Here is a 13,696-nt window from a genome sequence, read left to right on the forward strand (position 1 = left end):
ATCTTGTAATCCAGAATTAGACCTCAATCTACCAAACTGCTCCAGTGACATTTACAACTAAATTTATATTCTGAGAAAGAAAGTAAAATTTTTCCCAGAGTATTTTCTGTCTATTAACACAGGCAGTAACATTCAATAAGTTAACAATCCCACGATGATTACGTCAAAACCTTGGATATCAGTTAATGTGTACTGTCTTATCAACGGTAATAAAAACATCTATGAAAATTAAAATGCCACATGATTTTACAAAACCTTTATCTCATGTCTGAGCAATCTGAATATAATGAACTTCTCTGCCAGAAAAATTTCTCCTTTAATGTAAAAAAATACATATCCTTTTTTAATATAAGAAAATGTTTCAGAACACCTGAAGGAAAAAAACCCACACAATTCCTAAAAACTGAAATGTTAATTATATTTACTTTATAATTACTATTATTACTCTAACAAAAATTTCAACTCCAAATTTAAGGCTAGATTGAAGGTTTCAAATTTTATCATATATCCAATAATCTAATATAGACCTTTTAAACTTTAATAATTTATAATGTCACTGGTAACTACATTATCAGTATAAAAAGAAAAAAAAAGGAATATTAGTCCACGCTATGGCACAATTGCCGAATTCCAAGTAGTATGATTGCAGGCCACCTGTGTTTAGGGCTAAATATGACTAAGCTGCATTAAAGTGTTTCAGCAAAACAAACAGCAACAAACACCAAATGTGATTTCCCAAAAAACAATTCAGTAGGTAAAAAAAAAAAAAGTAGATAGTCACAGGTATCGGAAGTAAATGGAAGTTACTTGTCTCTACTAAGCTCAGCTCGGATCTCAGGCTAGAAAAGTGAGCAGTGCTCAAAAGGCTGCAAACTTCAGATGCCTGGGGCAACAGTTTATAGTAGAAAAATACACTAAATTATATGCTTAAAATGGTTAAAATGGCAAATTTTATGTTCTTACCACACATTTTACCATTATAAAATTTTTTCAAAGAAGCAAAACAAAGAAAAGATGGTTAGGGGTAGGAAGGAGAAGGATTGAAACTAAAATTCCTGATCTTCTAATAGGTTTTGATTTTTATCACTGCTAATGAATTATCTATAAAATTCCACCAAATCTTGGGGCGCCTGGGTGGCTCAGTCAGTTGAACGACTGACTTCGGCTCAAATCATGATCTTGCGGTCTGTGAGTTCAAGCCCAGCGCTGGGCTCTGTGCTGACAGCTTGGAGCCTGGAGCCTGCTTTGGATTCTGTGTCTCCCTCTCTCTCTGCCCCTCCCCCGCTCATGCTCTGTCTCTCTCTCTCTCTCTGTCAAAAATAAACAAACATTTAAAAAAATTTTTTTTAATTCCACCAAATCTTATTGCACTTCCCGTGTCCTGAGATTTTTTTCTTGTATGCTGTCACCACACTATCCCCATCTGTTCACTAATGCTATCCTTATAAAATCTGCAGCCTAAAAGCACTATTTCTCATGATTTATTCTTTTCAGCTCTATTAAGATCCTCATTTTATGCAAGAAAACACAATACAATTATTTCACTGCTTTATGATTTGAGCATGAAAATAAAAGCAATTGAAAAGTTTTTCAGGTATTTCTCATATTTGTTAATTAAATGCAGATTGTTCTTTTCTTCAACCATGCTGTATAACTCTCCATTTTAGTTGAGTACAGATCTATCCAAATTTTATATTCTTTCAGATTCAGTTTTGAAATTTCAGTTTTCAGTTTTGAAATTATGTGGCTGCCCTGTAGTTTTAGCTTGAGATGCGAATGTTATATTATTTTAATTCAAATGAAATATTTTTTTTCCCAAATATATCCTGTGTATCAAAAAAAAAAATACCTTCTAGTTCTTCTGGAAGCAGCAAAGTCTAGAACCTATAACAATGGCTTGCTTGACCTTCCTTCAGTGTGTTTCAAGACAGTGAGTGACTGGGAGGGTAAAGGCTTTACTCTCTATAATACAGTGCAGAAGCAGTAAAAAATAAAATAAAATAAAATAAAAATTGAAGAGCACCAGCCAAAAAAAACCCCAATTTCCCATTGAACCCAGAAAGGCAATTCTTATCAAAACCCACTTCTAAATGTAAAAATTAAAACTATAGAACCCATTGAGGCTTACTTTGGCTAGGTATCTTGGACATATTCCAAAGTACAGTCAAATTCAAAATTTATATCTAACTAGGGATTTTACCATATATGACAGAATAAAAGTTCTTGTGAATCAATTTGCTAAAAATTTGCAGGTAGCTTCTTTCCAGATCTTTAAAAAATCTTTACTCATTAAATACTGATTATCCACTCTATAAGCCTGACTTTTCTCACACTAGTTTCTCAACCTTGGCACCAGGACACTTTGAGATGGATACTTCTTTGTTTTGAGAACAAATGTACTGTCCAATGTACTGTAGGATGTTTGGCAGCATCCTTGGCCTCTACCCAGTATGTCAGTGGTACACTCTACACCAGCAGAATCTCCCAGATGTGACAATCAAAAATGTTTCCAGATATTACCAAGTGTCCACTGGGAGACAAAACAGACACTTTCTGTCTAGGTGTCAAAGAAACTAAAGCAGGTAAACAAAAACTTCTATAATCAAGTAAAGTTACCTCTGTATATTAGGCACTAGATCACTATTATTTGAATTAATGAATTATGAATAATAATTCTATTCATGCTAGACATATTTCTGTTAGAAAGCCTACTTCCTACTCTATTAATTTTGAAGAATAAATAAAACAGAAAGAGATTTAACACGAAGATAAAGCCAGGTTAAGAAAGAAGTTAGTAACAGAAATTTTAAGCTTTCTGATTTATTTTTTAAATTACTGACATTTCAACAGATCCAAGATACAGTTACAGCTTGTTTTCTACACATCTGGGCACTGTTACCTATATGAAATAACATAATTGGAAAATTCTTAGGAAAATTAAAACATTTCAATGTATTATTTGAAATTTTTAATATTTGTGTAGAATTGGTTAGCAGGTAACTGTTATACAGAGAGAATACTAAAGGTTTAAATATTATAGCTTAACTGTTCCTTGGAGTATATGATTCATAGGAAATGATATAGTTCATTGTCTTCATTTCCTTCTTACTTCAAATTCTTAGAACATTCCTCTAAAAATTAAAATCTGAAATACTACCTTCATGATATGCCCTTCCTGTGATAATCTTATACAGTTGGAACCATGACTGTATGACCTATTTTCATTCAACTAAATGGCCAAGTAAACACAAATTGTTCATGATTTTTAAAAAATCATGCTATCAAATGTTTAACAGGCTAATAATCAAATAAAAATATCCATAATTTTTGAATACGTATTAAGGCTCTTACCTACAAGCAACATTTGGATCAGCATTTCTTGAGAGCAGTAGTTCTACGCACTTCAAGATCTGTTCTTCTGAGCCACGTGCAGAACATGCAGTTATCAAAATAGTTTGCTTATCTGTAAAGAAAAGTGAGGACCCCCCCAACATCAAGAAGTATATCTAACAGACTTCTTTGACCATTCAAAAGATTCTAAATACTTACCATACTCTTAACATTTTATAACTTGTTTCCAAATCTCTTACTCTTAGCAGATAACTGTCTTCCTTCACCAAAAAATGACATCAGAGATGAACTGCCTTAATCTCCAAAATACATCTACAATTCATTTCTTAATTTCCATTCCCTATTCCCTTTTCTTCAAGAAAATAGGGAAGGGGTAATAACATGGACTCTATGTAGAGATGCTGTCTGGAGGTGAATAGTTTTTGGCTGACTAAAATTTGCCTTGCTGAACTTGCAGTTAAAAAACAGGAATTGATATTATCTGATTTCACTTCTTTATTTCTCATTCATTTGACATCTCAGTGAAATCTGGTTTTTATCCAGACCATCCTACTGAAAATGAACTAACTGCCATATCCTTTGGTTTCTTTTTGGTCATTTTCTACTTGATCTCTCTGAAATCACCTGTTTCCTAAAAATCTTCTTCTCTTGGCCTGTATGCCACAAGCAGAGATCACAGTATATTAAAAAACAAAAACACTTTTCAGGTAAGAATAGGGGAATTCAAAATAGGCCATGACAGCTATGGTTTACATCAGTGGTTTAATATTGATCAGGCATAAAGATTCTAGTCTCAATTCTGCCACTGATAAACTGTCACTCCAGTGATGTCTTAACATCTCAGAAGACCTAATTTATAGATAGGAATCTTCCCTCCTTACCTGGTGGGACTACTGTTGAATATATAAAAGAATTTATGTAAACATGCTGTGAAAAATATAAAATACTACATTTTATAACTGTAAGGTATCCCTCTGATTACAAGAAGCAGAGAAAGAAAGCTTTTATTTCTTTCTTTTTAGTTTAAGTTTTTAAATTCCAGTTAATATACAGTGTAACATTAGTATCGGGTGTACAAGTTAGTGATTCAACACTTACATAAAACACCTGATGTTCATCACAACAAATGTCCTCATTAATTCCCATCACCTATTTAACTCATCCCTCCCCCCCACCCATCCACCTCTCCTCTGGGAACCATCAGTTTGTTCTCTGTAGGTAAGAAAACTATTAATTTTTTTGAGCAGAGTATTTTATACACTTTCATAAATCTCATTCCTAAGTACTGCTTTCATTGAGTGGTATTTTTTTAATTTTTATTAAAAATTTTTTTTTAAGTTTATTTATTTTGAGAGAGAGCAAGCATAAGCACGAGCAAGAGAGGGGTGGAGAGGGAGGGAGGGAGGGAGAGAGGGAGAGAGGGAGAGGGAGGGAGGGAGGGAGGGAGAGAGAGAGAGAGAGAGAGAGAGAGAGAATCCCAAGCAGAGCCCAATGTGGGGCTCGAACTCATGAACCAGGAGATCATGACCTGAGCTGAAACCAAGAGTGGGATGCTTAACCAACTGAACCACCCAGGTGCCCCTCATTGGGTGATATTTAAAAAAAATTTTTTTTTTTACGTTTATTTATTTTTGAGACAGAGAGAGACAGAGCATGAACGGGGGAGGGGCAGAGAGAGAGGGAGACACAGAATCGGAAGCAGGCTCCAGGCTCTGAGCCATCAGCCCAGAGCCCGACGCGGGGCTCGAACTCACGGACCGTGAGATCGTGACCTGAGCTGAAGTCGGATGCTCAACCAACTGAGCCACCCAGTCACCCCAAGGGGTGATATTTTTAAATGACATAATAAAAAGAAAAACCTATCATAGCAGCAGATTAAAACTAATGATAAGATGGGAATTTGTACAAAATACATAGATAAGAAAACAGCATAGAAATGGTTTTACAAATATCTAACACAGGTACAAAATTAATATGAAAATTAGTTCTAAAATGAAATTTATATCTGAATTATGAAATGAATTTAATTGCCTACTGGAATAATTCAATAAAATAATTTAACTGGATTTGCACATATGCTCATTTTTTCAAAAGCAAAGTAGTACCGAGTAGAAATTATTTAACAATAAAACACATATGGATTTAATAAGTACCTCTCAAACAACCTTAAGTGATATAATTTAGAGTTGAGTTTTAAAATCTAAAGACTGATTTTCTTTATAAAAACATTTTTTTAAGTTTATTTATTTATTTTGAGACAGGGAGAGAGAGACAGCACAAGCAGGGGAGAGCAGAGAGAAAGAGAGACAATCCCAAGCAGGCTCCATGCCATCAGCACAAAGCCCGATGAGGGGCTTGAACACACCAACTGTGAGATCATGACCTGAGCAGAGATCAAGAGTCTAACGCTTAACTGCCTGTGCCACCCAGGCACCCCTAAAGACTGATTTTCAAGTAATTTTTGACAAAACTATCAGCTTTCTGATATTTTCTTTCAATGCATTTTTCCTTCAAAAATAACTGAAACTCTCCAACACAGTTAGAGGTATGTAATGACATAACCAGTTATTAAGATAATACAAATGAAATCTACTACCTCTTTGGAAAGAGTTTTTCCAAAATATTTATGATTTTTAATTTGATTTTGTATTTTGATTACATAATAAAACTAATACGAAGGTTTGTTTTTCAAACTGCTTTAATTTTTTTCACTTCATGTAAGAGCTGCTTAGGAATCAAGAAAATCACAGTAAACATAATCAGTTAAGTTACCGCAACATCTCACCTTATTTTTTTTTCAAGGACAAAGGTTTATTTTAAAGTGAATATATAAAAACAGAACATGGAAAATGTACATCACCACCCCTAAAAAGACTATAATTAGGCTTCTACACAGATACATACACAGTAAATATTCACATATTTTAAATGTTTAAAACATCTTACCCTTATCAAAGCTTGCATTAGCACCTCTATCCAACAGGACTCGAACCAACTCTACGTTAGAAACACTAGCAGCATACATAAGGGGAGTCCATCCATACCGAAAGCTGGAATCTACGCTAAGGCCTGTAAATATAAAAACAAGCTTTTAACAGCCTCCCCACCAAAAGAAAAATCATTGCCACCTTCATATGCTTAAAGTATTGCTCATAGTGACATATATCATATACTTTATAACTAAAGGGAATTTCTTAGTAATAATGGTTTCAGAAAAAAATAGAAAATAGTTACACCTGGACTTTATCAGAAGAAATTACAAAATACAGACTGCATTGTGTGAGCCAGGGATTGACATCATTATATTTGTATTACAAAAACAACACAGGTATCACTGTTTAGAGTGGTACAGGAGGCAGGGAGACCAGTTATGAGGATAGATGTTTATGCAAAAGTCAGAGCAAGAGCAGTGGAGACAGAGAGAGAGGGATACAAAAGGACATTCCAAAAATTCCAAAATTCATTAGAATTTAAAGCTGCTTTAAGAAGTGATGGAAAAGCATTAAAAAATGACTCTCTGATTCTGCCTTTGAGAAATCAAACAAGCACTGAGCTAGAATAAAGAGAAGAAAAGATGAGGTATCAGGCCTGAGGAGTAAGAAAAAGTTGAGTTTTTTTTTTTTAAGTTTATTTATTTATTTTGAGAGAGAGAGGGCATGTGAGCAGGGCAGAGATAATGGGAGAGAGAGAATCCCAAGCAGGCTACATGCTATCAACTCAAGGCTTAATCCCATGAACACTGAGATTATGACCTGAGCTGAAATCAAGAGCCGTATGCTCAACTGACTGAGCCATTCAGACACCCCAAGAAGAAGTTTTAAATAGCCACTATCCAAAACAGGACAGGAAGAGATAGACAATAACTGTTAAGAAAGGACAAGAGCCAGCAGACCTTAGAATTCTCAAATCATTAATGATACAAATCCCTGGAGTCCTTTGATTTTCTCCAACAGCACTGACTGGTATGGTCATATAAAGAAGAAAAAAAAATGGTTCAACTGATCTAGGTTTGGATCTAGGACTGAAGAGGAGCACAGGAAATGTGACACGAAGACAAAGATACAATGAGGCAGTGAAGACAACCCAGTAAAGCCATTTCTATAATAAGGTCTTAAGTGGAAATCTCTCTCTTCAAACTAAGAAATATTTGCTAATATTAAGGAAAAAAAAACCACTTTTTTCTGCTTCAAAGAAAGAAAACCTGTATGTGAAAAACACTGTAGGCCTCTCTGTAATGCCTTATAATTTACAGGTTTTATAGTCTCTGGCTATAAAGTGTTCCCTTTGCAAAGATGAAGGTCACATCACTTTCGTCTTCAACAAAGGAATGAAAACTTGTTGGGGGTGGGGAGGAGAATCTGACTTTTTTTTCTGTAGGAACACTAAGTTGCTGAAAGATTATATATGTCAAATTCCCAACTGCCTAGCTTTAATTGATAAAAGGTGCATGATAATTCCTGGGAGAAAACAAAATAAAACCATCTTAGTACATACATACACTGCTAGCCTAACTAGTCTTCTCTAATCAATTTTCCTCTTCCAACTACTGTAACTGAAAGCATATGAATGAGATGAGAAAAAAGATCATTTTATATTCTCATTCTTTCCTTGTTGACATTACTGCTCCACCTGTGACACCAAAGGTAAAAAGGAAAAGATGTGAAGAAGATAATAAATGTAGCATTTTAAAATAATTTTTTTTAACATGTATTCATTTTTGAGAGACAGAGAAAGACAAAGCATGAGCAGGGAAGGGGCAGAGAGAGGGAGACACAGAATCTGAAGCAGGCTCCAGGCTCCGAGCTGTCAGCACAGAGCCCAACACGGGGCTTGAACTCACAAATTGTGAGATCATGACCTGAGCCAAAGTTGGACGCTCAACCAACTGAGCCACCCAGGCGCCCCTAAATGTAGCACTTTAATATAAAAATTCTCCATCATCATTACCTTTTAATGCTCAAAAAAGTAAATTATTAAGCACTTACTATGTTCTAGGCATAGTGTAAAATGGTAAGTTTAAAAGGATCGACATAGTACATGACTGTAGCTCAAAAACATTCAAAGTAACACCATCTGGTTTGGGGCTACACACACATTCAATAAAAATATAAAGATATGCATAGGAATGATAAATACCAACTACAGGAAAGTGGTATCTCCAGGAGTAAGGAGAGAAATTGCCATACCTTTTAGAATGTCTGAAATATTTTATAATTTAAAGATAACTGAACATATTAACAGAATAACAAAAACTGGAGACATCTTTGAACTGTTAGAAGTAGCTGACTCAAAGGGAATGCTCATTTTTTATTAAAATTTTCAACTGCTGCAGAAATATGTATCAAAAGTAAGAATAACTTTGAAAGGCAAAAACCTAAAAATATTTTTATTTATTTATTTTTTATTTTTATTTTTTTTCTAAAAATATTTTTAGAAGTGTGAAATAATGACATCTGGAAGGAAACTAGAAAACACTAAAAGAAGAGTTACCAGAGGAAGTAAGACTTCAGGAATGCTGGGGGTGAAAGTAGGAAGAAAGGTATCTTTCTACCTATACCTACATGTTACTGGCTTTTGAAAAATAATCTTTAAAATCTTTTTAATTAAAAACAAAATTAAAAAAAAATTTTTAACATTTATTTTTGAGAGAGACAGAGCATGGATTGGGGAGGGGCAAAGAGAGGAGATACAGAATCTGAAGCAGTCTCCAGGCTGTGAGCCATCAGCACAGAGCCTGATGCGGAGTTCAAACCCATGAACCATGAGATCATGACCTGAGCCGACACTGGATGCTCAACTGACTGAGCCACTCAGGCGCCCCTAAAAACAAATTTTAAAAAGCTCACTAAAAACTTTACCAGTAGGTCTTTTTAAGTCTTAATCCTTTAGGAGCCTCCACCTAAAAGGACTCACTGCACTTAGTCCCATTACAAAATGAAGCCCCAAGGCAACTCTCTTTTCTAAAGCAAATTTCTGCCTTTTCCATTCCCCTCAGCATTATGCATGCTCCTGTCTGTGTTCATATTAAGCATTAGGCCTGTTTCTATTACTCAAATTTTATACAGTTTCATTCTTCAATTACAAATTCAAGTTCTATTGTCCACAAAGTCACACAGCTTTTTTGTTACAACAGCTAATATTTATGTAATGTATGTATGTTCTAAGATCTTTATTTATGCATTCTTTCATTTTAATACCCCCCCCAAACCCTTTCATATTATGCAGCTCCATTTTAAAAAGGGGGACATTAAAGCTTAGGAAGGTTTGATAACTTGATCAAGACTACAGAGTCAACAAATGGCAGGGCTAGTAATCAAACCCAGAAATGCACTGTTTCCAAAATGATTCCCTTTTCACTAAACCATGCAATGTCACTAGCATATAAGAAAAACATTTTGCTATATAAAAGCTCACTTATCTATTTTGTGTGAATGTTTTGTACCTACAAGTAGATAGGAAATGCCTGTTACTCCTTCAGTAATTTCAATCATTATTATCAACAACTCACATTCCTATGTCAGATGTTTCAAGAAAATAATAAAACTTAATTTGATCACAGAAAAACATTATGGGACCCTGGACAGAATTATGATGTTTTACATAGAGAAACGGATGCTCTGGAAGCTTAAATGACTTTCCCAAGGAACCACAATGAGTAGGCAATAAAGCTGGAACAGATACCCACATATTGTGATTCCTACCTCAGGCCCCATTATACACATACACGCCCAGCACAAAGGAAAAATATAACTAAATGTACATACCTAGAAAAAATCTGGAGAAACATATCATAGTAAATGCTGTGAAAAGTGTGTAGGAACTACCGGGGTGGGGTAGGATTGGTCAGAACAGGGCTTCTTGAAGGATGTAGAATAACTGAAGGAAGCAAACCGGGGGGGGGGGGGGCGGGGGGGGGTACATTCCAAATTTGAGGGTAGAGGAAGAAAATAAGGCAAAGAGAACTCAGAGTCAAGTAAGATATGCAGAACACTTGATACATTAACATTCATTGTGCTTCCACTGGAAAAGCAACTCAAACCTTTTAAAATAAGGAACTCTTGTGAAGGTAGGCAACTGTGTTAGATTGAAATTATCCCTTATCTCTCACCAGAATCTAGGAGCTCCTGGACCAATGAAATATCTCCTGTGGTCAATGCTTTCTTAAATGTTTCATTCTTTTCCTCAGGGAGTAATGGCCCTTTTAATTTCTAAAAAAGGAGAAAGTTAAAAAAAATTGTTATACGTATTTTCATTTCCACTACATCAAGAAGAAGTTTGGTTTCACATACATCTTCTTGGGGGTGGGGAATGCAACACACAACGTTCATAAAGAATTCATGACTAAAATTATCTTTCAAGGAAATGGGAAATGGGTAAGGCTATGGGTGCAAATCCAAGTGAAGAGCTACACTGACAGCCTAAAGAAGCACATCGGATGGAAAGAACAGTAGGGAAACGGGAAAACTGAGGGTTTGTTGTAAGTCCAAAAGCCTGTTATTTCTACTGGGGAAACACAGGCAAGGTAATAAGAGGTTTCACGAGGTAGGCCTTCAAGGGCCAGGGAAGGCTGATCCAGGTGCAGTCAAAACAAAGCCTCCTGGGCTACCTGAGCCGACCGGTCGAGATACCCAATCTCCCAGCCGTCATCCTCGCTCTCACTACTCTCGCCTCCACCGGCCACTGCCAGACCGCGCACAGTGCCAGCCGCCATGCCCGCCAGCCTCTCCGAACACGCACAGCTGTGTCCGCCCCCTCAGCGGGCGCCTGCGCACTGGAGGAACACGCAGGGTTGCGTGGGAAGGCGTGCATGTGAGCGCACAGGCTTTGGGCCCTGAGGCGCAGATGCGCGGGCATGCGTAGCGCCCCTCGCCTCCTCGGACCCGCCCACCAGCCCTGTGTTCACTGGGGGTGAACCCGCTGCCCAACGTGGTAGAGCTGGAACTGGGTGCCTGAACCGGCTGGTAAGATTTGAACACCATCTTCCTAGCTGGTGCTTCTAATTCCTTTCAGGTACTAACTCTTCATTCTTTTTAGGGTATTTGGTCGATGAAGTTTTGCCCTTAAAGGGATGCCGTACTTTCGGTGGAGCATAATGGGAGCTATAAAGCCAGGTAAGACTAGGCTTTCTCCCTCACCCCATCCATCCGCTCCCTGCCAAACGCACTGTCAAACATGCGACCTTGTAGGAGACAGACAACTCTTGGCAGGAATACAACCCTTAGGAACACTGTCCTTACATTCAAGAAGCCATCAGACAAACGGGAGGTGACAAAGGAACCGGGAGGAAATACCATCCCAACGGAAGAATTCTTCCTTTATATATCATGTGATCTCAGATCTGAGTTTAGATATGGGAACTTCAGCGCATAGAAACGCTTTCCCAGCCAGTGTGGATGCCCTAAAGAAAAAAGTCAACAAAGGAAGAGTTGGAGAGTGAATCAAAAGTGCTAGGAAGGAGATATGATTTAGACATTGAGAAAACAAGTAAACAATACAAACAACTCCTGGTAAAAGTTGACCAACCTCAAACTCACTTTTTTGCATGTAACTTCTAGATGACATGGTAATACATTAATTATTTTTGTCACAGGAAAGTAGATCCATCAAGGAATATGGCACATTTGTGACACCCTTGAGATGATTTAAAAGGAAAATAGCCATATACTGTTCTTTAAAAGTCTTTGTGATACAGTTTTTTTCGTAAAGAATCTCCAGTGTACGATTTTGAAATTATATACTTCAGAGACTTTCATAGGTGGGTATTTTTAAGCAGTTTGGTAATTTTGGGGCCATACCTGTGTTTTCTAATTGCCTTCCTTCAGTAAATGTTATGGATCTGGATCGTTGAGCACAACTAGGCACATTGTGAAGACAAAATCAAAGATAAACCAAACTGTCTCAAGGAGCTCACATATTAACCAAGAAAGACAATAAGCAAGTAAACAAATAAATAAGGCTATTGCAAATTATAGGTGCCACAAAGGAGAGAAATGTGCTGGGTTTCTGGAATCAAACCACTTAGGTTTCCCAGCCAAACAATTTATTGCCATTAGCTGTGCCCTTGAGCAATTTAGCCTCTTTCTTCTGCTTTAGTTTCCTAATCTGTAAAATGGAGATAATGATAGTACTCATAATATAATATTGTTTGAATAAAGTAAATAAAGCAATGGGCTCAGTCTCAACAGAAGAGGTAAATAAATTTTAACTACTAATAATATTGTCATTATTTTATATAAAGTACTGACACCTGAGTAGAATTCTGAATGACAAGGTGTTAGCCATAAAAAAATCAGAGAGCAGAGCTTTCTTGGCAAAGGAAATGGCTAGTACCAAGGCCTGAAGGCAGGAAAAAGCTTGCACCCAGGCCTGGGACTGAGGTGGCAAGTAAGGCTTCTTTAAGCTGGTGGTATAGAGGGTAACTATACTGTTCTGCATCACATGCAAAATTTAAATAAGCACTCCCTCTTGGGAAGGATCTTGCAATCCTTGTATTTTGCACCCTGGACACCACACTTACTTCCCCTTCATCCTTGCCCTGATTGGACCAGAAAGGAGGCCTGAGGCTGGACCATCATGAAGGAAGGAGTGTATAATAAGAAGACCTTATGGGACTTAAGTAAATAGTTTGGATTTTACTTTAAAAGCAATTTAACATTAAATATTTTTCACAAATGAAAGACATTCTGATGTGTATGATGTGTGTGTGTGTGTGTGTGTGTGTGTATGTATGTATGTAAAGATACTCAAACTCTTTTGTAAAGAAGGTTTTTGTCTGAACATATGGCTAATTAGTAGTATCATTTACTAAGTTGGGGAAAGACTAGAGGATAAACTTGAAGATGAAATGAACATCTCAAAATTAACATATTCAAAATGAAACATCCAAGTGTAGCTATCAAGTGGGTAGTTGGATGTTCAGGTATGAAGCTCAGGAGAAAGGCTGTCTTAAAGATATAAATTTGGTAATTATACACATATAATAGATCTTTTTTCCATTGGTCCTTCTTTATTTTTTGTGTAATTAATTGTCAAGTTAGCTAACATGCAGTGTATATGGTGTGCTCTTGGTTTCGGGGGTAGATAATCATCATTCATCCCTTACATACAACACCCAGTGCGCATCCCAACAAGTGCCCTCCTCAGTACCCATCACCCATTTCCCTCTTCCCCTGCCCCCCCCATCAACCCTCATTTTGTTCTCTGTATTTAAGGGTCCCTTATGGTTTGCCTCCCTCTCTGTTTGAAACTATTTTTTCTCTTTTCCCTTCCCCCATGGTATTCAGTTAAGTTTCTCAAGTTCCACATATGAGTGAAAACATATGGTAGCTGTCTTTCTCTGGCTGAC

General features: G+C 36.7%; 1 protein-coding gene across 1 annotated transcript in view; it reads right to left on the reverse strand.

Annotated features, from left to right (window-relative positions):
- Nucleotides 1–11,111, reverse strand: part of ASZ1 (ankyrin repeat, SAM and basic leucine zipper domain containing 1) — a 57,037-nt gene extending 45,926 nt beyond the window's left edge. Inside the window, exons 1-4 of the mRNA XM_019418039.2 lie at nt 10,958–11,111; nt 10,460–10,559; nt 6,298–6,420; nt 3,352–3,463 (exon numbers count right to left, since the gene is read on the reverse strand). Coding sequence (XP_019273584.1) covers nt 3,352–3,463; nt 6,298–6,420; nt 10,460–10,559; nt 10,958–11,062 — 440 coding nt within the window. The 5' untranslated portion in view covers nt 11,063–11,111. The remainder of the gene's footprint in view (nt 1–3,351; nt 3,464–6,297; nt 6,421–10,459; nt 10,560–10,957) is intronic.
- Nucleotides 11,112–13,696: the final 2,585 nt, after the last annotated feature.

This window comes from Panthera pardus, unplaced genomic scaffold, assembly GCF_024362965.1.
Source record: "Panthera pardus isolate Hobbes unplaced genomic scaffold, ASM2436296v1 HiC_scaffold_8, whole genome shotgun sequence".
In the NCBI taxonomy this organism is placed as follows: Eukaryota; Metazoa; Chordata; class Mammalia; order Carnivora; family Felidae; genus Panthera; species Panthera pardus.